At 51.1% G+C, this 21,253-nt stretch overlaps 1 protein-coding gene across 1 annotated transcript in view; it reads right to left on the bottom strand.

The window, feature by feature from the left end:
• Window positions 1-21,253, bottom strand: part of LOC122368340 (nascent polypeptide-associated complex subunit alpha, muscle-specific form-like) — a 60,375-nt gene that overhangs the window by 37,628 nt on the left and 1,494 nt on the right. The window contains exons 2-3 of the mRNA XM_043342182.1: window positions 17,015-17,842; window positions 2,794-2,952 (exon numbers count right to left, since the gene is read on the bottom strand). Of these exons, the coding sequence (XP_043198117.1) occupies window positions 2,794-2,952; window positions 17,015-17,789 (934 nt within the window). The 5' untranslated portion in view covers window positions 17,790-17,842. The remainder of the gene's footprint in view (window positions 1-2,793; window positions 2,953-17,014; window positions 17,843-21,253) is intronic.

Here is a 21,253-nt window from a genome sequence, read left to right as displayed (position 1 = left end):
TGTGGGAAGTTTAATATGGGAATGCTCGCGGCGAGTGCCATGACCACTCGAAGCAGCAGCGGAACAGGAAGTATAGTTACCTATCCATGACTCACGGCGCATGGCAGGGCAAAGCGACGTTCGAAGTTTTGCGGGGTTAAGTAATTACACATACGTCGGAACGCCAATTCCATTACACTATTTGAATTGCTGTGTCATCTTGCAATTAAATTTACCGTCAGTAACTACGTAGTTATTGACTATGTACTATTCGGCAGCAGCATTGAAGAAAATAATGAACACTTGCCAGTCATTGATTTCATCAAAATGTATCAAGCTAACAACTGCCTTAAAATGAAAACTTGTTTGTCTTTTGAAATCCTTCAACTTTCTTTTAAACGGTGCAAGCGACGACAACTATGCCACCATACAATCATCCTCACCTGATAAAGGGCATTCGGTTCGTGCCACGAACGACTCTTCTAATAGAAAATTGAAAAGCTATCGGGATGGGCTCCGTCAGAAGCGTGGGTTTTCAATTAATTTCACTGAAAGGTCAGCGGAATTTCAGGAATATCGAATGATAGTTTCACTACATGAATAAATTAAAGCTCCATATGTAGAAGGAATTAAGTCCGAGAATGTTCGAGACATTTCGTAACCGAAGCATGCATGGAAAGTGGTGACGATATTTTCAGCGGAAACAAGGTGGTAACGAAGGAAGAGGGAATGGAGGCGGGGTAGAGTGCAGAGGGAGTGGAAGTGGAGGCGGGGTAGAGGGGGAGCGGGAGTGGGAGTGGAAGCGGGGCGGAGGCTCCATCGGTACACATCCCAGAGAGGAGTGGCCCCGCCACTTCCGGTGTCGGTGACGGCTCCTCCTTCCTTGAGGATCCCCAAAACATCCGCGTCATCGTCTTTTCTTAGCCAATTAATTTATTCACAACCGGGTGCACCAAGGAGGACCTCAGTCCCTTCATGTCACGGATCTTGGTCTATGTTACTCGCTCTTCTTCCAGACGACCTACCGCAGTCGCTGCGATGTTTTCTCGTAACGATCGACACATTGCTGGGCACGACCAGCTCCCGCGCGTCCCGGGCGTAGCCACCGTTCGACACGAGCTGTGCTGGCGGCGGGCCGGCGCGGCCGACCTGCTGTTTTGGCCGAGCGGAGCGCCGTGTCTCGGCTCCGTCACGCCGGATCGAGCTGCGTGCCGCCGACACAGCCGGCAGCCGCCGCGCCGAGACGCGCCGCCTGATCGCCACAAATGCGCCAGTCATCGCCGCAACAGCGTGCGTGAGGAGCAATACGGCGGCGTCGCATCTAAAACGTTTTTTTTTTGTGGGTTGTTTTGCAGCTCTTTAAGCTCAGTCTCTCCCTCTCCTACCACAGCTTCGTCCCACACGCGGTGGTCGGCGGACTGCTGCGTCGAACGGATATAATCGCTGGCGATTCGGATTTGACGCCTGGCTTCCCTCGCCGCATGACGGAGCAAATGGATTAGCAAACGGCTTCAACCGAGCATGACCGACCGGCTCCGGCTCGAGGTAACGGGCGACCGACCGGGCAGATCCAGCAGAGGTCGGTGGGAAACCCGACACGCCAGCACCCGGTAGAAAGGTCGATGAGCTAAAAATGTGCGCTAAATTGGTGGCGTGATGCTGATTTGTGACGTGTTTGACCTTTTGCCTGACATGACACGCATCCCTATAAGGAACAGTTTCTCCCTGTGACCCAGCCTAGCCTCATTTGACCTTCCCCTGCCTCACTGGGCCTTGACATGACCGCTCGCGTGACCCCCTCCCTGTCCGACACATATGAAACACGTGTGACTCGCCTCGCGTGCTCCGAAAACACCACAGGCGGTCCTCTGTAACATTGGCATGACCTCATTGTTCCACGTTATACATAATATAGTCCGAAGGAATGCTGGTCGGTATTTTTGGCCGCATCAGGCCAGGCGGGACTATGTAATTCCTTGCTCACGTCACCAGCAGTCTCATCCTGTAACAGCCTGTTACCAACTTCACGTCGCTAGTGCGTACATCAAACGCTCTGATCAGCCTTCTGATATCGCAGTTGCAACAGATGACAACCTCCAGCGCAGCTCCAGAGCTTCCAACCAAGAGCTTCCGCTAGACTGCCAAGTGCCAGAGCGTGCAGCTTTGTCAGCAGCTACAGGCTAAACGGATATGAACATTCGTACATACAATAGGTTTGTGGACCGACTTTGCCATGCTGAGGTCGACAGCAACTGGCGACACGGGTCTCTCAGGCTGGGCCTGGGGCCGGTAGCAGTAAGGTCACTCAGGATAAGGTCGGTAGTGGCACGGGTCACTCGAGTCCCAACGAGCCTTGGTCCGTCTGTCAGTGCTGAACATTAGAGCCAATGGGAATTTATGGCAGTCGATAACGACTTGAGTTAGTGTTCCATAGATGGACCATACCACGGGGCTGTGAAACGGGACGCGGCCATCGTAACTTACGTGAAGGCGGCTGTGACCCCCGTGGGGTCATTGGGTCCATGGGGTCGGATAATTTCTTGAATCAACAGACACAAAACAATAAGCCTATCCACTATCCAGCTTAGCAAGTCTGTTGTCGGTAATGACTATTCAATTTTGTAATCGTGTTATTGGTGATGATTCTAAATTGGTTTATTAATCATTTCCTGTTGGGCAACTCCTGCCGGCCTATCGGGCATTTGAAAGAAAACCCGACACAAAACATAGACATTAGACATATGTACACAATACACATGCATCACATTTTCTTTAAAAATAAAACAATCAAAGCAGCAGGGCTGTAGGACTTACCGGAATTCTCTTCGACGATGGTCTCCAGGCAGCTGTAGCCTTCGATGAAGTCTGGCTCCGAGCCCAGGTCTCCGGCCAGGTGAAACATGGCGGCGGGCCGGCGACCCGGCTCGGCCGAGCCCGCCTCTTCATAGAACGGCTGCAGGTCGGCAGTGGCAACTGCAACAGCAAGGGAAATAGGGTTAAGAAGACGGTGGCCGATGACCATGTTTTCTCTTATAGAGTAGGTCTGATTACCAAAAATGGTGAATTCAATAAGAAAATATTCGTATAAGCATCGAAATAATTAAATACGCATCAACAGAAACAACATGATACCGGACACCTTCTGCACTGTTCACACTCTTGACATCTAGCCGCAAATGCAACAGGGTGTGTTATTTATCTCTGAGAATGTAGCAACCAGCTGAAATGTGCTCCAAGTGACAACAAACACGCTGAAGAACCGTTGACAAGTGTCGGGCACAGCGAATAAAAACAAGGCTCGTTAGTCGTTACGATGACGTCGAGTGACACGGAACACAGCCTCCTAGAATGATAAGTGACGGACGCCCGTGATGTGGCGAGCTGACACCAGTGGAGGGGCACGGCGGGGAGCAGGTCGAACCGACACAGTCGAAAGCGGCGTCCGATTGGGGTCAACAGGGTGAGAACTGGGGGCCCTGGTGAGAACTGGGGGCGGGCGGTGTCACTTCCGATCGTCGGTCGTTGCGGCGGCGGCGCAGATCCCACGGTGTTCGTGGGACGCGAGCTGTTTGGTGGCGGTTGTGGCTAGGGTGTCATGAAGAGCGATGATTCGCCTTGTGTGGATTGAATAAAGGGAAGTTCTAGCTTGGCTGGCTGCGAGGTGAACGCTCATTTGCATAGCGACTGAGCCCCATGCAATGACAAATCTCCAGCCATGACAGACACAGTGTTGACTCACGAGACCAGTGATAACCAATAGTGAATATCAAACACATCGCGGTATGTGCACCTAAAGTGGGTACCAATCATTGGCATTAATGCCTTCGGAAAGGGTGTTAAGTCATAACTCAGCTGATAAAGCAACTATGTCGCATTTTTTATATAACTGACTTGCACGAAATAGCTGGCATTATACATACGGGAATGACGGGGTATTGTCCTTATTGGCGGATGCTGACCTGAATACAAACTGTTAATAACTGTTAATCATTTCATCATACGTCGAAGTCGAAAGTAAAGCTGCATTCAAGGCGAATAAGGCATTTTCTGGTTTGACCACTAGATAAACAATACGTTGTCATCATAATCAGCCCAACCGTTGGCATATAGGACGATTATGTATGTATGAGCAAATGTGGCTTTAAAGCCATATGAAGCCGGACACAACATTATAACATTGGATAGCGAAACATTGAATCTTAGCACGGTTGTGAGAAACATCAAATAAATGTGATGAGCGAAGAAGGAGAGACAAAGATAGAAGAACTCTTCCCTACAGACGCTTTTACAATAGTCTATTCATGAAAATAATCAAATGAATTGAATCACAACACAATTACCAAGATCAACAACTGTGTCATTTTTCCATTAGCCAGCGCACGCAAAACCCATTAGTCCGCTGAGGACCACGTGTGGCGTTCCCATTCCGGGCGTAAAACGAGCCTCTGTCATCGGCCGGCACCTGAGCTCCGCGACAAACATCGATTTATCGGGGAAACCGTCACACCCGGCCGCCAGGCTGTCTGGCCCGCCGGCAGCAGCTCCTCGACAGATGCAAATGCCGCCCTTTTAACCGGCTGAAGCCGACCAACCAACCGCTGACCGTGTCGGACGTCAGTCGGGCGTGAGTGGAAGGCGACTGAAGGCGACAGCGAAAAGGGGTGGAAGGAGACAGGGCGGGAACGGAACGGAAAAGGTAACTGGAAACTGAACGGAAATGGCATGGGAACGGAGAGAAAATAGATCGGAGACGGAGATGGAGACGGGAATACGGGATAAAGGCGGTAAGACAGAGACGGGATGGAGACGGAACGGGACAGAGACGGAACAAAACATGACAGAGAAAGAGAGGCGGTACAGAGCCGAAATGAAGACAAAATGAGAACGAAGGGCGACGAAAAGAAAGCAAACGGACAAAGGCAGGACACAGAACGGGCGGGCGAGGTTGGCCGGGACGTGACCTCCAAGCAGCTAAGGCTGGTTTGAAGAGAAGCAAACGTAGCACATCAGTAAAGGTGTTAGTCACAGTATTCTGACGGTAAGCTGCACAGCGTATGGGCGGGCAGGGATAACGGGGCGGGAGGTGGGGAAATTTTTGTGAAGGGTGAGTGATGGCCTGGTGAGTTGTGTGCGTCTGAGATGCTCAAGAGAGGAGGCATGGTGAGGAGCATGTCCACTGTCCAGTGTCCACTGTGCGACCTAGGATATTATGCAGACAGGATGAGTCGTGTAGGTATAACATCATAAAGAAATGTGACGAGCTGAAATTACACACCAGAGAATTGAATGTACAAAATGTGTGATACACGGAAAATTCAGCAAAAACATCAATAGAATCAATGAATTGCGCAGACACGTAGTCGATGTCATCTCAACAAGCTACGCTCATGAGCCACCCGCCCTGTTTGCCCACCCTCCCACAAATCACCATGGAGTGACGCTTAGTCACATCACACTGATGTGGGTTCCACAGACCAGGTCAAGGCCGCCCCCATCTCGCTCACGGCACTGCCGGTACGTTTGCCCTCATGTCACCAGCTCTGTGCGACGGCCCAGTTCGGGTCTGTTGGGCGCTCAAACAGCACTGATGGTCCACCGACCAAAAACAAACCCCACTGCCCCGGTATTGGCCGGCCTTGGACAGAGGCACACACGCAGCAATTCACGTCACTCGGCGCACAGGTGGCCTGTCACAGCGCTCAGCTGTTTAGAGAGCGCAAATTGCCTCTGTGCTGCCCGCCCCTATGTGCGTTGCTGACTGTGTGTGTATGGGAGTGTTGTCAAGGTGACACAAGGTCACTTGTTTGTTCGCACAACAGCGTGATGCAGCAATTGTGAACAGTAGCGACAGCCGCCTGTAATAAATATTTCGGCACACCCAGACATGCCTTATAGGCATATTCAAAGAAAGGTAGACTCAAAGCAGAGTAGGGAGCCTTTGAGTGCTCCTAGGCGAAAACCTGAACGAAGCGCCCAAGTCAGCCCCGTCCTAAGGTTTCGCACTGGATGCCATACATCAGTTTTCATGTAACAAACGGCTTAGGTCAGACGAATAGCTTTCCTATGTGACAGCCGAGCAGCCTATAACTCCCGACCAGCGACCATTCACGCCAGAGCACAATGGTCACCAGAACATGTCTCGTATTTCCGGTGAATGGACCCGGTTTTTCGCCCTGTACGAACGTTCGCGAAACGCGCTAATGATCACCGTCTAAAGGCCTCTCCTCACGAAACCGGGGCCGCAGAATGACACATTAAAGCCTCCCGCTGGCTAAAAACGTCCGCCGCCACCGCGAGGGATTCTGAACCGACCGAGCTCTAACCGGCGCGGCAGTCCGTGCCTCCCGAGTCCCGACCGCAGCGATCGGGCTCAGCGGTGTTCCGTTTCGGGCGAACTGTACCGGATGCCTCCCATCTGGTAGCGCCGGTGCTCTCAGGCCGCCTCTGATTCATCGGTGCTCACTGCACCGACTAATCGGATAATGGCAGCCAATCGAGCGCGAGCCCGGCGACAGATGCGGCGCGGTGTGCACCAGATTTGTCCGTCCCGCGCGCCGCCGGCCCACTGGGGCATCACGACCGGCCGTGTCACAACATCCGCCGCCTCCGGCTACGGTGGGTCACGTGATTCAAGCGGCGCGGCGCGCGTACTTCCGGCTTCCATGTGAACACGCCGCCGAGCGTCGCCGTGCGCTGCGAACGCCGCCGCCACACGTCACACCGGTCATAGCACGTCCGGCCGTTGGCGTTGGCCGTGATTGCCCCCCGGGCGGCGGATGACTGTGCTCGGAACGCTGTGGTCACTTTCGTGGTCATGTCCGGCCAGCTTCCACTGATCACCGAGCCGCCATGCAGGTAGCATCAAGGAGCCAGGCCATCGCTAAGCGACATTTTTAATGTAACCAATGTCCATGCCATCACTTGTACAGTCTGTCTTAAAAGTACCGCGCAAAGTGACGGTGGATCCATCAAGCCTGACCGATGAAGGACTGCCAAATTTGAGTCACCGAAGCAATGGACATCCTCGTCCATTCCCCAGCTCCATTGGTTCGGTGACTTTCAAATTATAGCAGGCCCTTCCTCGGTCAGGCTTGATGGATCCACCGTCACTTTGCGCGGTACTTTTAAGACAGACTGTACACTGACGTGACCGTCATGAGAAGGGCTGCAGCCCAAGGTGGCAGTAGATCGACTCTGGAAAGGCCGATACGGCCGCGGGAAAGTCGCACCCGTCGCCACGCCAGTCCGTGTTCGTGGGCGGGTGAAAGTCTTGTGACGCCCGTGCCGGCCCTAATGAGATACATCAGGTCGCCGTGCTGATTATGTGCCCTGCATCAGTGATAACGGATGGCGAACGGTCTCCCTGCAAAGACTGGCGACATCAGCCAGTGAACGCCCATAACGTCCAAGCGCCACTAATAATTTCGGATACATAACCGCTAGGCGTTGCATAGAAAATGGCTGCGGTATCCTGAATTACCCATTACAATCGAGCCAACGCACTTCGTGTCCACCGTGGTAGTATCCGTTGTCGAGCGATGGTGTCTAAGCAGCGATGGTGTCTATTCTGACCTAAAAACGTTACTTGGGTTTTTCACTTCATGTACCCGGACGTACCACACGCCGACTTTCGCTCTTTGAGACTCCGTATGCCCGTGTGAACGCTGTGAAGACGGGAATTTTTAACCGGCTTCCTGAGATGATGAACAGCTTCCTGCGCGATGTTCCTAAAGCCGATGTTTTTGACATGAGCCTTTGTATGTTCAAAGGTCATGTCAGGAAGTATGTGAGAGCGATGCCATTGAGATAGTGTTTTATCCATCATACTTCATGCTGTATACTTTTATCACAGTGCGTCTTGTTCTTAGTGTATACTTTTATTGATTAGTCATATTTATATTAGGTATATTTTTATAGCAGGTATATTTTCACCATATTTATTTTTACTATATGCTTTTATTGTGTAGGCATGTAGCATGCAAAGCTAGTAGACTCTTATCTATTCTTTCTTTCGATGTATTCGTATGTTTTTGACTTCGCCTCTCAATGGGTACTGCCTGTTGGCGATGTTGTGAAATAAACAAATAAACAAAAGCCCCTGAACCCGTGCATCATTTTGGCACTGCCTTGCACATCATACACGTAAAAGTATAAGGTATGCATCTATAGTTAACCTTTTATTTAATCATATATAACAAAACAAAATACGCTGTACTCAGGGACAAAGGACAGCAGAACAAAACTTCGACCTCCCAGTTCCAACATGGCGGTCATCTCAGTTTTCATCGGATCCAGAACCGCTACCCTCACTTCCCTCTTCCTCTTCTCCGAGCTCATCCAGGTTTTTCTTCTTCTTTCGTCGTTTCATGAGGAGCAGACACAGAAGACAGAGGAGCAGCAGCGCTGCGACGGCTCCGATGATGGCGGCCATGCCGCCGGCACCTCCGGCTGCCGTCATCGCTGCCGCCGTGACCGTCAGCGGCGACTCGGTACCGTTGACGCCACCCACGCCGCCGCCGCCGCCGCCGCCATCAGAGGTCCTGTTTTGTTTCTGTGTCAGCTTCGGTGGCTCCCGATAGTGAGCCTCGAGAATAAACCTCGATGTGTCTCTTGAGACATATTCTATGCTGTGGAACCATTCTCCCAAACGATTGCTGTAAGTCAACGTCATGTTTTCGGATCGTGCGCTCAAAACGCGAGCATTTTCTTTCGGCTCGTTGAAGCCGAACACCGAGGTGCATTCGCAGGCCAGGCGGCGACCTTTGTCCTGGTTATCGCTCCCCCACATCATGCGTATTCCCCAGGTGCAGTCCCACATGCTCGGTCTCGTCATTGCGTCTTTTTCCTCTCTCTTTATCGATTCGTGCAAGGCTTTCACACCGTCCGGATGCATACGAACCGAGACGAAGGGTAACACGCCTTTGCCTGAAGGTTCCAGCTTGACAATGATAAATATTACATCGAACTTGTCTGGATCAACAGGCGCGCTGATTGGCATCATTTCGCCCAGATCGTATACTCCACCCTCCGTAATGGTACAGTTGAAGACCCCGTCTTGCAAAGGGTAAGGAAAATTGGTTGATATTTTTGTTTCGCATAATTTTCCAGTATAAACAGGCAAACACGAGCACACACAATCCTTCGTCAGATAGCCGTAATTCTTGCATTTCGGGACTTCTTTGCCACTTTCCCGGCATGCCGCTGCCCAGTCATCAGTGCATTTGTACATCAAATTGATGGTCTGCAGGTCAAGCGCACTCGGAGGAGGCATTTGGAAATTTTTGTACTCAAAAAGATATTGCTGGTATGGATCTCGAGACACAATGGTAGGAACCGTATCAACATTATTATAAATATATGAGTAATAACTCATCATCGATAAAAAATCCATTGGCATCGGCACAGATTTTCCGGAATCCAAACATTTCAGAGAAGCTCTAACACTCGATAGATCTTTATTGATCTCAATCATATTCTCGTAGTTTAATGAGATGTAAGTGTCTCTGTCATCTCGATAGATGATGTATAACATTCCTAGCTTTTCTCCAAGTTTCGCTTCATTGACGCCACGACCCAAAGTTAGACTGTGGTCCCACTTCACGCATCTATCGTCTTTTTTCGGCGATATACCATAATCCTGGCCGGCATTTAACGTCATCAATAAAACTTTGTCTTTCTTTTCTACATCTTGCCAGCACCAGTCATCGATCTCCTTCTGATTTTCCGATGGCAAAGAAACCTTCTCAAACTTCAAACATGTGTTCGTTGTCCACCACTTCAATCTATTTTCTTGCCAATCTATCACGGCTTTCAATTTGTCATCAGGCTTTAAAAACGGTGGTGAGAATGCATACCGTATTGGCAGCCGGTTTCCCTCCTTGTCCATCCACCTATGATTTTCATCAGCAACCGCGGCTCGACCACTCACAAACATTTCATTCGTTTCGGGCGTTGCATTTCCGTGGCTATACATCTTGACTTGGTTGTGTATAATTACACAGTCAATCAGGTGGACGCTTCGAATCTGACAGCTTTATCGACTGTCGTTGTCGTTCTCAGGTTCCTACCACAAATTCCTAAAATAATGACGAAACATCTTAAATGTGTTAAGGAAAGCCTGGAAATTCAATCCACTATATTATTTCCAGCAAAATAAAGAGATATAAACAAAGTCAAACATAAAATATAAAGAATGGACAAGCAAAAGATTTAGGTAAATGAGAAAACGTACCTAACTACAAGCATTGTCCGCCCCGTGCTATTATCGATACCTAACAACTCTTCAAAGGAATACGCTCACAGTGCAAAATGCTAAAGGCAGCACACAAATGACGTCACTGACCGGTCTGGCTTCTGCGTTTAAAGAGCAGTGTAATACACGGAGCGCAGCCTTTAACAGGTAACATTGAACAGAGCATTATAACATTTGTTAACACCGATTGAGTAGAGTGATGTTTCCGATAGGCTTTCGATTGTCTGATAACTATCTGATAGCCTGAACGCAACAACACCAAAACGAATTCACAGTCACAGGAAAGACAGCTTCAACGGCATACGCGGCTAGAGCGTTGGGCGCAGTGGACAGGTCGCGTCAGCTGTGTTGCACTGGATGAACGAGCCGATCGGTGAGCTCTTCTGCGAGGGTGACGCGCAGAGTTGTGCAGGACAAGGATCGAGGCGCGAGTGATAGGTAACGGGCCAGTTGGGGACCGCCCACAACAGTGCCGCTTATTCGCTCGGCATTATGTGCCTTGCTGATGCTACTACCGCCGTACCGGTCAGCTTATGGTGGGTGTACCCTGTACCCCCTGTACCGCGGTGTGAATCTGTCCTTCCCGTTGCCATGTGGCGCTATGGGCCGATTTACCGACCTAGCAGGTTTCGCTTACTGCTGCAGTCTGTCAGGGGAGATAAACCGAATAATGGAAATTAACTATCGTGATGAAGGAAAATTTATAAATCAAAACACCCCAACATCGAATCAGTGCCGTTTTTTGGTGAAAAATCATGTTATGACGTCATCATAATGACTAGCAAACATATTTCCTACACAGGTGCTAAAATACCTAAGTCAATGCGTTCAACTCTATCACAAGAAAATACCAAGCTTATTCTAAGTCTCGTGAACATATGTCATCGGAAGCCACGTTGAAAAAAGTCTCAAGAACACAATAGCCGTTTCCACGACGGGCTATCTGTCGAATGCACCAAATTTGACCAAATCTGCACCAAATTTCTTTTGCAAGAAATATCTTAATATTATGAATTTATTCAGTGTTTTAACCGAAAATAATGTCTGATAATTTGAAAAAAGAGGTCTATAAGCATATGTGCAGCCCAAACGGACAGTGTTAAAGAAACACAATGAACCTCATTTGACCACATCTGCACCAAATCTGCACCCAATCTGAACAAAAAGTGTACCAGATTGCCGCCGTGAAAACGGCTATTACCTACTCCCCCACAAAATAAAAAAAAAAAACGGAGAAGCTGTAGTTATTATATGTAACGGCTATTACGGCTATTATATGTAACTGTTAAAACGGAGAAGCTCTCGCATGGTTCAAACCATCAGTTTGGCACGAAACATCAAGTGGCCATAAAGGGCAAATGTTCGGCATTGACAAGCCTGAAGTCGGGCACTCCTGAACTCGGAATTCGTCGCCGTTGCTTGCCGTGCATTTGAACGACCCACCTGCCGATGATAGGTCTTTCACTGGGGACAGGCCTGGGCGACGGGAGGATTGCCAGTCATGACTCATCGGCTGAGTGGTTACTTCATAGTTACTGGTTACCTCACCACCACAGAGCGTATCCGGTCCTGTGATGCCGAGGCGCCGCCGCCAGGTAGCACTTCGCAGTCACCCCCCCCCCCCCCTCCCCCATCAGTGGAGCGGCACCCGCGCATGATTCACGATCCCGAACGACCCAGATCGCTGGCCAACCGGCAACCATCGGCCGAGGGCAACCAGGTTGGCAAACACCAAAACCACCGTGACAGTATATTGCAGTTAGCATCACATTGCGGTTTTAATAAACCACACCGGAACATATTATCACGGGACATTTAACCAGCACAATCGGTGCTGAAGTGACTGAGGGATTGTACGTAACGTACACAACTAGGCGTAACAGCACATTGTTCAAAAACGAATATTTTCGAGTCGGCCCACGATGGCAGAAACTGGAAACGTTAACGGTTTCTCGCGCTAGTATGTGGCTTCATCAAAACCTGTCCCAACGTCAGCCCGCCACCTTGTTAGACAGCTATTCCATCCACGCCAATGAAGGAAATAGCGAACAGCTCGCCGGCTGGCGTCCTGCTCTCACACCTTGTGGCTTCACGCCGGAAAAACACGAACGCTCCGAGTCTCACGCAGCTTTCACGCACGGCTGCCGTGCCTGGTTCGCGTTACGGGCGTGACTGGAAGGTACAGCGAATCTGGCGTGTTTTCCGTGGATCGCCTCGAAGGATCGCTAAAGCCTGAACAAAGTCTCATCAGTAAACAGAGCCGATGAGGCGTGGATCCGCATACTGGCTTACAAGGAAGATCGGGGATCGAAATCGACTAACATTTGGCCGACGTCGTACCAAATACTAAGTCGTGAGCCAGATATGTAAGAACATTGCATTCCAGACCATCTAAATCTCAGCTATTGCGATCAGTTTCAAGAAATCAATTTCAAGAACAATAAGTAAGCTTCAGCAACAAGCGGTTTCGGGCATGATCAAGTACCGGCTAAGAGGCTCCGCACACAATTTTTCCGGATCATATCCGCCATGGGCCATCATACCGTGGCAGATCAAGTATCGATGTCTAGCCATACAACCCGTAACCATCCAGCTGCAGCGCTGCTCGGTAGGTATCGATCGCAAGTCGTGACGCTCTTCACTGCCGACGGGCCAGGCGGGCTCACGAGTCACAGTCATGGGCAGGGGCGCCATCCGACCTGTAGGTGGGGTGCTCCGCCGTCCGTCGTCAAGGTTCATTGCGCACAGCCGGCTCGACTTCCGGAGAGGGGCTGGAGACGCCGCCGCCGCGGCCACCGTCTGTCCGGTGGGTGGTCTAGCCCCCGGGCGTAGCCAGCGCACCGTCCCTGCACCCCACCGAGACGGACGGAAGAAGATTGCATCTACCCGTGCAAGATTGTAGCGCCACGGGCCACTGCTGAGGGCTTCGTGGAAGGGGTGTTCCTCGGCCTTTGACGTGTTTGATTCTCCAAGATTTGGTGAAAGTCGTCAGTGTCATGGTTGACACTGGGGCGCCAAGAGTTAATTTTTAAGCTGTTTATAGAACTGTCAAGGTGCTGTGCAGCGATGAAGACATTGAAATATAGTGCAAAAAAAGTGTTTTTCATGAAGAAAAGCACTTTTCGATGAAGAAAAGCATCAGGGCTTATGTTTGTTGGTATATGGCTCCGATATTAATAAAAGGACCGGTATTATAGATTAAAAGATAAGCAAGTAATAGCCTTTGGCTCATTGTATAATAGACAAAAGAAATGGAAAAGCTATTGCGATGAGCCAAAGGCTATTACTTGCTTATCTTTTAATAATAATGGGGCTCATTTTCAAAGAAACCCTCAACATCATTCAACAGGTATTATAGATTGCTTTTCTGAAACCACAGCATACTGAAGCAAACGACTGATGAAGTCCGACAGTCCCAGTCCACCAATTTCTATCTATTGTCATTCCATCGCTTTAGGCACTAACACCGCAAAAGCACAACTAAAGAAATGCAGCTCCTAAAATGGTTCTGTCCCAAGGACAATCAGATGGCTTTTAATGACAAAATAGGCTTAGAGGCTCCCTCAGCGATTGCTATCTCCCCACGCCACGTGGGTGGAAAGGGTCACGGCGCGGTTGGTCCCCAACCCCGGCGGCCGGCCGGGGCAGACAGTGGACGCAGGTGGGCTGTGGACTGTGGAGGTATGCGACGCCCGGCTCCGGTGGGGGTTCAGGAGGGAGGGGGGAGTCAGGAGGGAGGGCAGGGAGGGACGCTCAGGGGTGGCAGGTGGCCTCTCCTCGCCCCCGGCTACCGCCATGTGGCGAACGAAGGATAAACGGATGACGGCAGGAGTGGGACCGGATGCGAACTGCGGAGGCCAGCTCATCTATCCTCTGTATCCTGGACGGCTGAAAAGAGCCAAAGTGCAGCCTGCGGTAGCAGCCAAGAAGCTCGACAGTCGGGTATAGAGTTTACTGGAACGGCCTAACGGCAGTGTCCCCACATTCATCGAACTCAGAGCGGCAGGCGGCGAACGAAGGGCGGACAGCGGCCGCTCGAGCCTGAAGGGTGGGAGGGAGTACGACGTAGAAGAGAGAGGAAGAGAGGGATATGAGGGCCCAGGGACGCCACCAACTGCGCCGTTAGTGCTGGGCGGTATCCTGGTGATCCGTCCATGGAGCTCAGTGAAAAGGGGATGCTTAGTGAGAGTGGTAGCGTTGGCCACATAAGACCGAGCACACATAGCGGTCGGCCTTTGAAGAGGAGGGTGCGTAATCATATAATGGCCGGTAAAGCGGGTGAATGGTAGAGTAAAGCAGCTAGCAAGGTCATTATACAAATAAGCATTCCTTTAGAACCCATTCTATCCAGACTTAGCCCAGTAGAGCGAAGACTCAAGATAGAAAACATAAGCCGTTTACACAACAGTCACAACACACATCCCTGGAAGTGGAGACGAGTAACTACGGCAGGTACCCATGGACTACGGTTAGCCCCGGCCCATGTTACCGCCGTGCCCGCCGATCGTAGTGGCGGCGATTGCGTCAATGACCTCGGCCTGAGTACCGCGGGAGTGTTCTTCATGGTGCAGTGAGCTGTAATGGCCCGCTGCGGACACGGAGACTGGGAGCCGGTCTGCCCAGCGCCACGGGAATGCACGCCCCGCGGCCGTATACAGGCAGTGCAAGGAGTGGTCAAATGTGGGAGCGAGTGGGTGGACAGCTGGGGAGTGGGAAGTGGGGGGTGGGGGAGCGGAGAGTGGACAGCTTGGCAGCGGGTGCAGGGATGAAACATTAGGTCGGTGTCTCGATGATTGGATCTTTTGCTCAGTTATTCTGTCCATTTCGTTTTAAATTTCAAACAGGCCAACGATGGTAGGATATTTAGAGTACCTACACTACCCACAGCAAGCGCTATAACTTAAAAGTATTGTCCTATTCTGAGACGTGAAAGGAGGTCAGCCGTTTCTGTCCCTTTTGCCACACCTCTGCTTTTAACAATACTCAATGAATATCTGCCAATGCATCCATGATATCAACATAATTACAAGAGAATTGCAAGTCTCGGCCGCTGGAATTGTCCATCCGATTCACCTCACTGTTCATTGCTCAATAGCTCACATGGCGCAGCGAGGCACGTGGAAAACCACAGAGGCTGATATCATTCGTCCTTACATTTTTGCTTTTCGCCGCATTACAGCCGGTTTAGCGCAGACACGAATTCCCTGAGCGATGTGTGATGTTGTCAGTCGTGCTAGCTGACGTCACGGCCACTGACGTGAGAGCCGTGACGTTACCAGTGATTGTGTTTGACGGCATACCTCAGGTAAACGGCCCTTGTTTGTTTGCCGGCACCGTATGGATGCCTTTGATCAGACAAACTACCGTACTGAGTTCCACGCGGCAAGTGCGAGTGATCGCAGACTTCAAAAACAATTCATCGAGTGATTTGAAACTAGAACATTCCTTACTCCACTGGGGAAATCTTGGACACTTTCCGACCAAAATGGTCAGAATAAAAGCAAATGTATACACAAAAGTGATATAATCTGGTTGAAATTTTGGAACAACTATTGCGGATAACAAAATAAAGGGCAGCGAACGACCATAAAGCACCCTCCTTTTTCAAAAACTAGCCTAATCGTACCTTGTTCAACGAGTTCAAACCGGGCCATGAAGGTTTCGGTCGCACCCCATTGTCTAACGCCGATATCACACAAAACAGAGGCTGGAAGTGAAACCGGCCGCCTCGCGAAATGTTTCCTGTGACGTCAACATGACAAGTCGCATGACAAGCCTTTCGCCACATTTGTGTTTTCAAACAATAGGCCTTCTATCATTCCACTGATGAGGCATCATAGCGAGAACGATGTAGCAGGTTTCACCGAGGTTTACTGCCCGAGCCATCTGTGAGAGGCGATAGGAAGTAGGCGCAACAGGCCCGGTAGCTTGCAGTGCTGCCTGACACCGCGACTACGGTGACCTTGTTACGGGGGTTTTACGGGAGACATGGTAACCAATCCTGCACAGCTGGGGCCGGTGGTGACGCATGCGAGTGTGCACGATTATCCTATCGACCGCTGGGGCACAGGTCGACCAGCTTTACGAACGCCGTAACAAAGACGACGCTAATTATGTCTATACGAAATGACCCGTAAAATCGATCAGCCGTGGTTACCTGCTTGAAACACAACACGCTGTGACCCGGGGTCAAAGCAGAACGGAACGACATACCGAGTCGGTCGCGCGCAACAATTCGTCATAAAATAGCCACACGGGAGCCCACATCGACCATTCCTGCGGTCGTCCAAGGTTGACACGCTCAGTGAACGCCAAACATTAGTGAAAACGTGACATCGGGAAGGGTCAGGGTAATGTGGGGCGGTAGAGGAGGGTAGCGACAGCTTCGGTAGCCGAAGCAGTGGCCGTCTGGCCATGATATCGGCGGTTCAACACTTGCTGCTGACCTCAACTGGCGGCTGCTTCAACTAATCGTGATCTGAGTGACATTTATGAACAGGGCCGACCAGGAACTGCGGAGTAAAGGGGTTCTGGTCGCGGTGAAACGGCTGGATAAGGCTGCACGGTTGGGTAGCAGGCTGAAGAGCGAGGTTACATGAATACTGCACACAACTGGAAATGAGAAGCGGGACTGAGTGTCTGGAAAGCTGAAAATGGAGACGACTGTTGCAGACTGTCGTACCTATACGATTGACGGATGGAGCAGTTTGCACACAAAGACGGAAAGGTACGGCTAATTGTAATCAATACTCTGCATGCAAACAAACATCGCTCTGTACTTACTCGTTCGAATTTCGTCGTCGTTGGAGACGGCGAACCAGTCGTCGTAATCGTCGTCCTGCTCCGGCTGGTTCTCCCCGAGGTCATACTCGTTCTCGTCGCTTTCGGCATCGGCATCTTCGCCATCACCCTCGCTATAGAACGTCTGATTACACGGGTTCACCTCGTCCGAAACGTCACTGTCACAGTCCTGCTCTGTCCGCGGTACCACAGCATCGTCCGCAACGTCTGTATCACAGCCAACGCCATCAGTTCTACACTGCACGTTCGTGGGCGCACTCTGGTCCACTCCAACTTCACTCATCGTCACTCCGTTCTGATCCAACACTCCACTCGTCACTCGTCCCTCGTCAGAGATCACCACTCCGTCGCCAAAGCTGACTCCCTGCGCTTCGAACACGGGTCTGGCCTGCGTCGCTCCGTCGCTGTCCGGCGGCCGACCACCGTCCACTGCCGCCGCTGCGCCACTCCCCGAGGATCCGCGCGACCCTGCGACGCTGCACATGACTGGCTGGACCGAGCCGACGACCCGATCGGTAGTGTCGTCGGCGGAGGTGGTCGCTTCGTCGGAGAGGGGCGAGTCTCCCGTCTGGTGACTGGGTTTGAAGCTCACCAGCCTACGAGCACGGCTCCACAGTACAGGCGCAGCGACCCCAACCACGCGCCTCAGCCCCGTCCACAACAACAATGCGACGGCGCCGGTCAGCGCCGCCTCGACCAGCTCCTCCACCGCGCTCGGGCCAATCGCAGCCGCGCTTGGCGCCGGCCGACCAATCATCGTGGGTGTTTCAACCACCACGGCCAATCAGAGTCGTCGGTACAGCCGAGCAGCTGGAATGGATGAACGGTGGGTGAGCGCCGTGACATGGGCGAGGGAGGGGAGAAATGGGGAATGCGAGCCGAGGTGAGCCGGTGAGACGGGAGGGGAGAGGGGCAGGGCGAGTGGTCGGGCGAACCGGAAATCGACCGGAAGGGTTACCTGACGTAAAGTGGGGTCACGATCTGGATTCTTTTCGGAGCAACGACCAGAAAATGAGGGTTATTTGGGACGGCATAACATCTTTAGCAAGGCGGAAGACGGGATGAGGGGGAGAGGGGTAGTTGGCGAAGGTAATCTTGAGTTTCTTGAGTTGTTACGGAGCGAGCGAAGCGAGCGTAGTCTTTCCTTAGATTAACAGAAATTTCTGAGTATGAGCGGCCGGCCGGCCGGCCGGCCGTGCGGACGCTTTTGCGAGGCTTATATCTCAGCAACCACTTGACCGATTTACATGCGGTAAATTTTGTAGGGTAGCTTCATTCCTTCTACCAAGTATTGGACTATTTCCAATGCATGTGGGTGACCCCTTATGCACGTGCCACGTGCAAAACGAAGAGGTGTCAGTTTTGTAATTGTTGCAATATCTCGGTAACTACTTGGCCGATTTCGCTGAAAGTTGGCATGTAGGTAGGCACCCACTAGGCACTGCATATCCATGTGCCAGAGTTGGGGTGCTGCTGCACGTGCGCACGTGCAGGGGTCGTTTCCAGATCTCGAGGACGGCTCGACCGATTGCGCCCAAATTTGGTACACAGTTAGGGACCGGTTAGTAGGGTGCCGTGCGCAAGTCAGTTGGGACCCATTTTGCTCGTGCGCACGTGCAGGGTGCCGCTTCCAGATCTCGAGAACGGCTGGGCCGATTGTGCCCAAATTTGGCACATCGCTAGGGACCGGTTAGTAGGGTGCCGTGCACAAGTCAGTTGGAGGTACCCCCTCGCAATTTCGCACGTGCAAGGCCCACCCTCTCGCTCGCTCCGTTAGTCGCCCCAGAAGGCGTTATACTGGTCGTTATCGGACTGAGATGACATGTTATATCCAGGTTCGTTGGAAAATGGACGACAGCCTTCTATGGACAACAAAATCTTTGGAAATCGAGTACGGAGTAGGTAAACAACAGTTATGAAATATTAAACTAATTTGCAGTTCATATTCATAATGTTTTCTTTGCGCGGGTAGGTAAATGACCGAATAAGGTACCAAATAGGCACCAAATTCAATTTCGAATTGAATGTGCGCAACATATGGCTGACTTGAATATGGAGGACGAGGAGGAGCAGGTACTGTACATGAGCAACAAGCGCCCGTTGGGGCCGTTGGAGGGGAGACTAACATGCAGGGGCGTCGCCACGCATTTTCGACAGGGGGGGGGACGAAATTTTTCATAACCAATTGGCAAAACAGCTCCAAAACACCTTGATTTTGCAGCCCGTGTAACAAATTTGATGCCAGAACACCTAAGTTCTGGTCACCAAGTCTTACTTGACTTGGTGACTCTGCCTCTAAAAAATTGTCTTACTTGACTCTGCCTCTAAAAAAATGTGGTCCCCGTATAACTTATTTCCTAGAAGTTTGAAATTTTGTGTAGTGCATCTGCAGTACTGCGGGGTCGGAGCCGGAGCTTGACAACTCGTCAGCTTGACTTGACAGCTCTGGCCAGAGTTGGAGCTGGAGTCACCGAAGTCGTTTGTACTTCGACTCCGAAGTCAGAGTCAACATTTTTGGCTTGAAGTCATGCTCTGAAGTCTTAACTGGTTAGTCGAAATATATGAAGTCGCTTTAGCCAGTGTTTACGGTACACGTGGAATTCGTGGATGACGATATAATAATTAGCCGTTTCCAAAGGACGGGGGGATAAGAGCTGGACTCTGGAGGTTCTGTTGGCCGTTGTGACTGGTGGACGGTGGTTGTATAGGGGTCAGACCAATGTAGGCCGACACTGAGTATTAAAACCTCCCGGACCCGCTCATAGTACTACACATGACATGTTCTAGTAGAACGCATGCTTATCAGACACGAGCACATCGATGCGACGGATATTTTTCCCAAACCAAAATGCTTAGCCGTCAAAAAGCAATCGACCGAAATGGATACATAACCCACGGACACAAGACCAACCAAACGCCCACCGATCGGGGGCCCGCGCGGGCCCGTTCTCCCGGGGGCCCGGGCCCCCCTGGGGCCCCAGGCCGGCCCCTCACCCGTGGTGCCCCAGTAGGCATTTCCCGAAGCGGGCTCGTCCGATTAGATTAGGACCCCTCTCCTCCCTCCCCCCCTCTCTCTCTCTCTCTCTCTCTCTCTCTCTCTCTCTCTCTCTCTCTCTCGAGCGGCCCCTGACAGAAATTTCGGGGGGGTCAGCTGACCCTCTGACCCCCCCCCCCCCCTGGCTGCGCCACTGGCTCATACCACACACCGTTCCGTCATTTCTATATCCTCAGGACAGTCAAATCCCTCTCCTCCACGCCTCAACCCCTTGTTCCGGGCTGCATGGGCAGCTTTATCAGGTCCTCTAAGGCCATGGTGCATTGGTGAGTCCCTTCGGCTGTCGTTTTGCCTCACGGGAGGATGACCGTTTAAAAGTAGGAGTCTTGCTTGAGTATTGTGAATACTCTAAAATGTGTGGCTTATGCAGTTGTCACCCCACCCAGAGGACCGAACTTCAGCCCTTGGTGGATGTACCCAAGGGTGTACTTACCTGAGCCGCTGAAGTGCCTGAGTTCTCAATTGTACGGTCGAACTGACCAGCATCAGTATTCTTTTAAAAGGGTTTATTTCTGTTTACATGGCTCCATTGTGAATGGACGTTGCAAATAGTCACTTTTTAAATCATAAATGGGTGATTTTTTGGAGGGGACGTCCCCCCCCGGATTCCTCGACTGGGGGGACGCGTCCCCCCGTCCCCCCGCTTTCGACGCCCATGCTAACATGAAAATAAAATTTTCATTCCAAACGAGTGTACAAAGTCCCTAGGTTTTCCTATATTGACGTGATTTGGGCATCACCTATCTCAACAAAATAGGAATCCCACGAGCTGTTTTTGTTAGTTTACAAACTTATCTGTATATCTATTTATTATTTTATGTATCTATTTGTCCAGTTATTCATACTTTTATTTACCTAAAAATTTCGCCAACAACCAATAGCCACGTTCATAAAGTACTCCGTGAAAGACTTACCTAAGCTTTGACCTAGCGGTCACTCAAGCACTGCGCTGTCGCAGCACACCCTAGTGCACCGCTGTGTAATGCATAAACCATAGCATTCTTGTGACCTAGTTAGCGTTTTTGAGATCGACCGCTCATCGCTGCTAAGCACCTGACGAGTAAATGCAGGAACCGGCCATGTTCACCTGTTCACCTCGTTTTCCAGCGCAATCCTTGATTCGGGTAACCTGTTCTCAGGCAGTGTAGACGTGCCCTAATTCAATA

The sequence above is a fragment of the Amphibalanus amphitrite genome, unplaced genomic scaffold, assembly GCF_019059575.1.
Source record: "Amphibalanus amphitrite isolate SeventyFive unplaced genomic scaffold, NRLGWU_Aamphi_draft 000940F_arrow, whole genome shotgun sequence".
In the NCBI taxonomy this organism is placed as follows: Eukaryota; Metazoa; Arthropoda; class Thecostraca; order Balanomorpha; family Balanidae; genus Amphibalanus; species Amphibalanus amphitrite.
The sequence above is the reverse complement of the archived record's forward strand: the minus strand, read 5'-3'. Positions and strand labels throughout refer to the sequence as shown.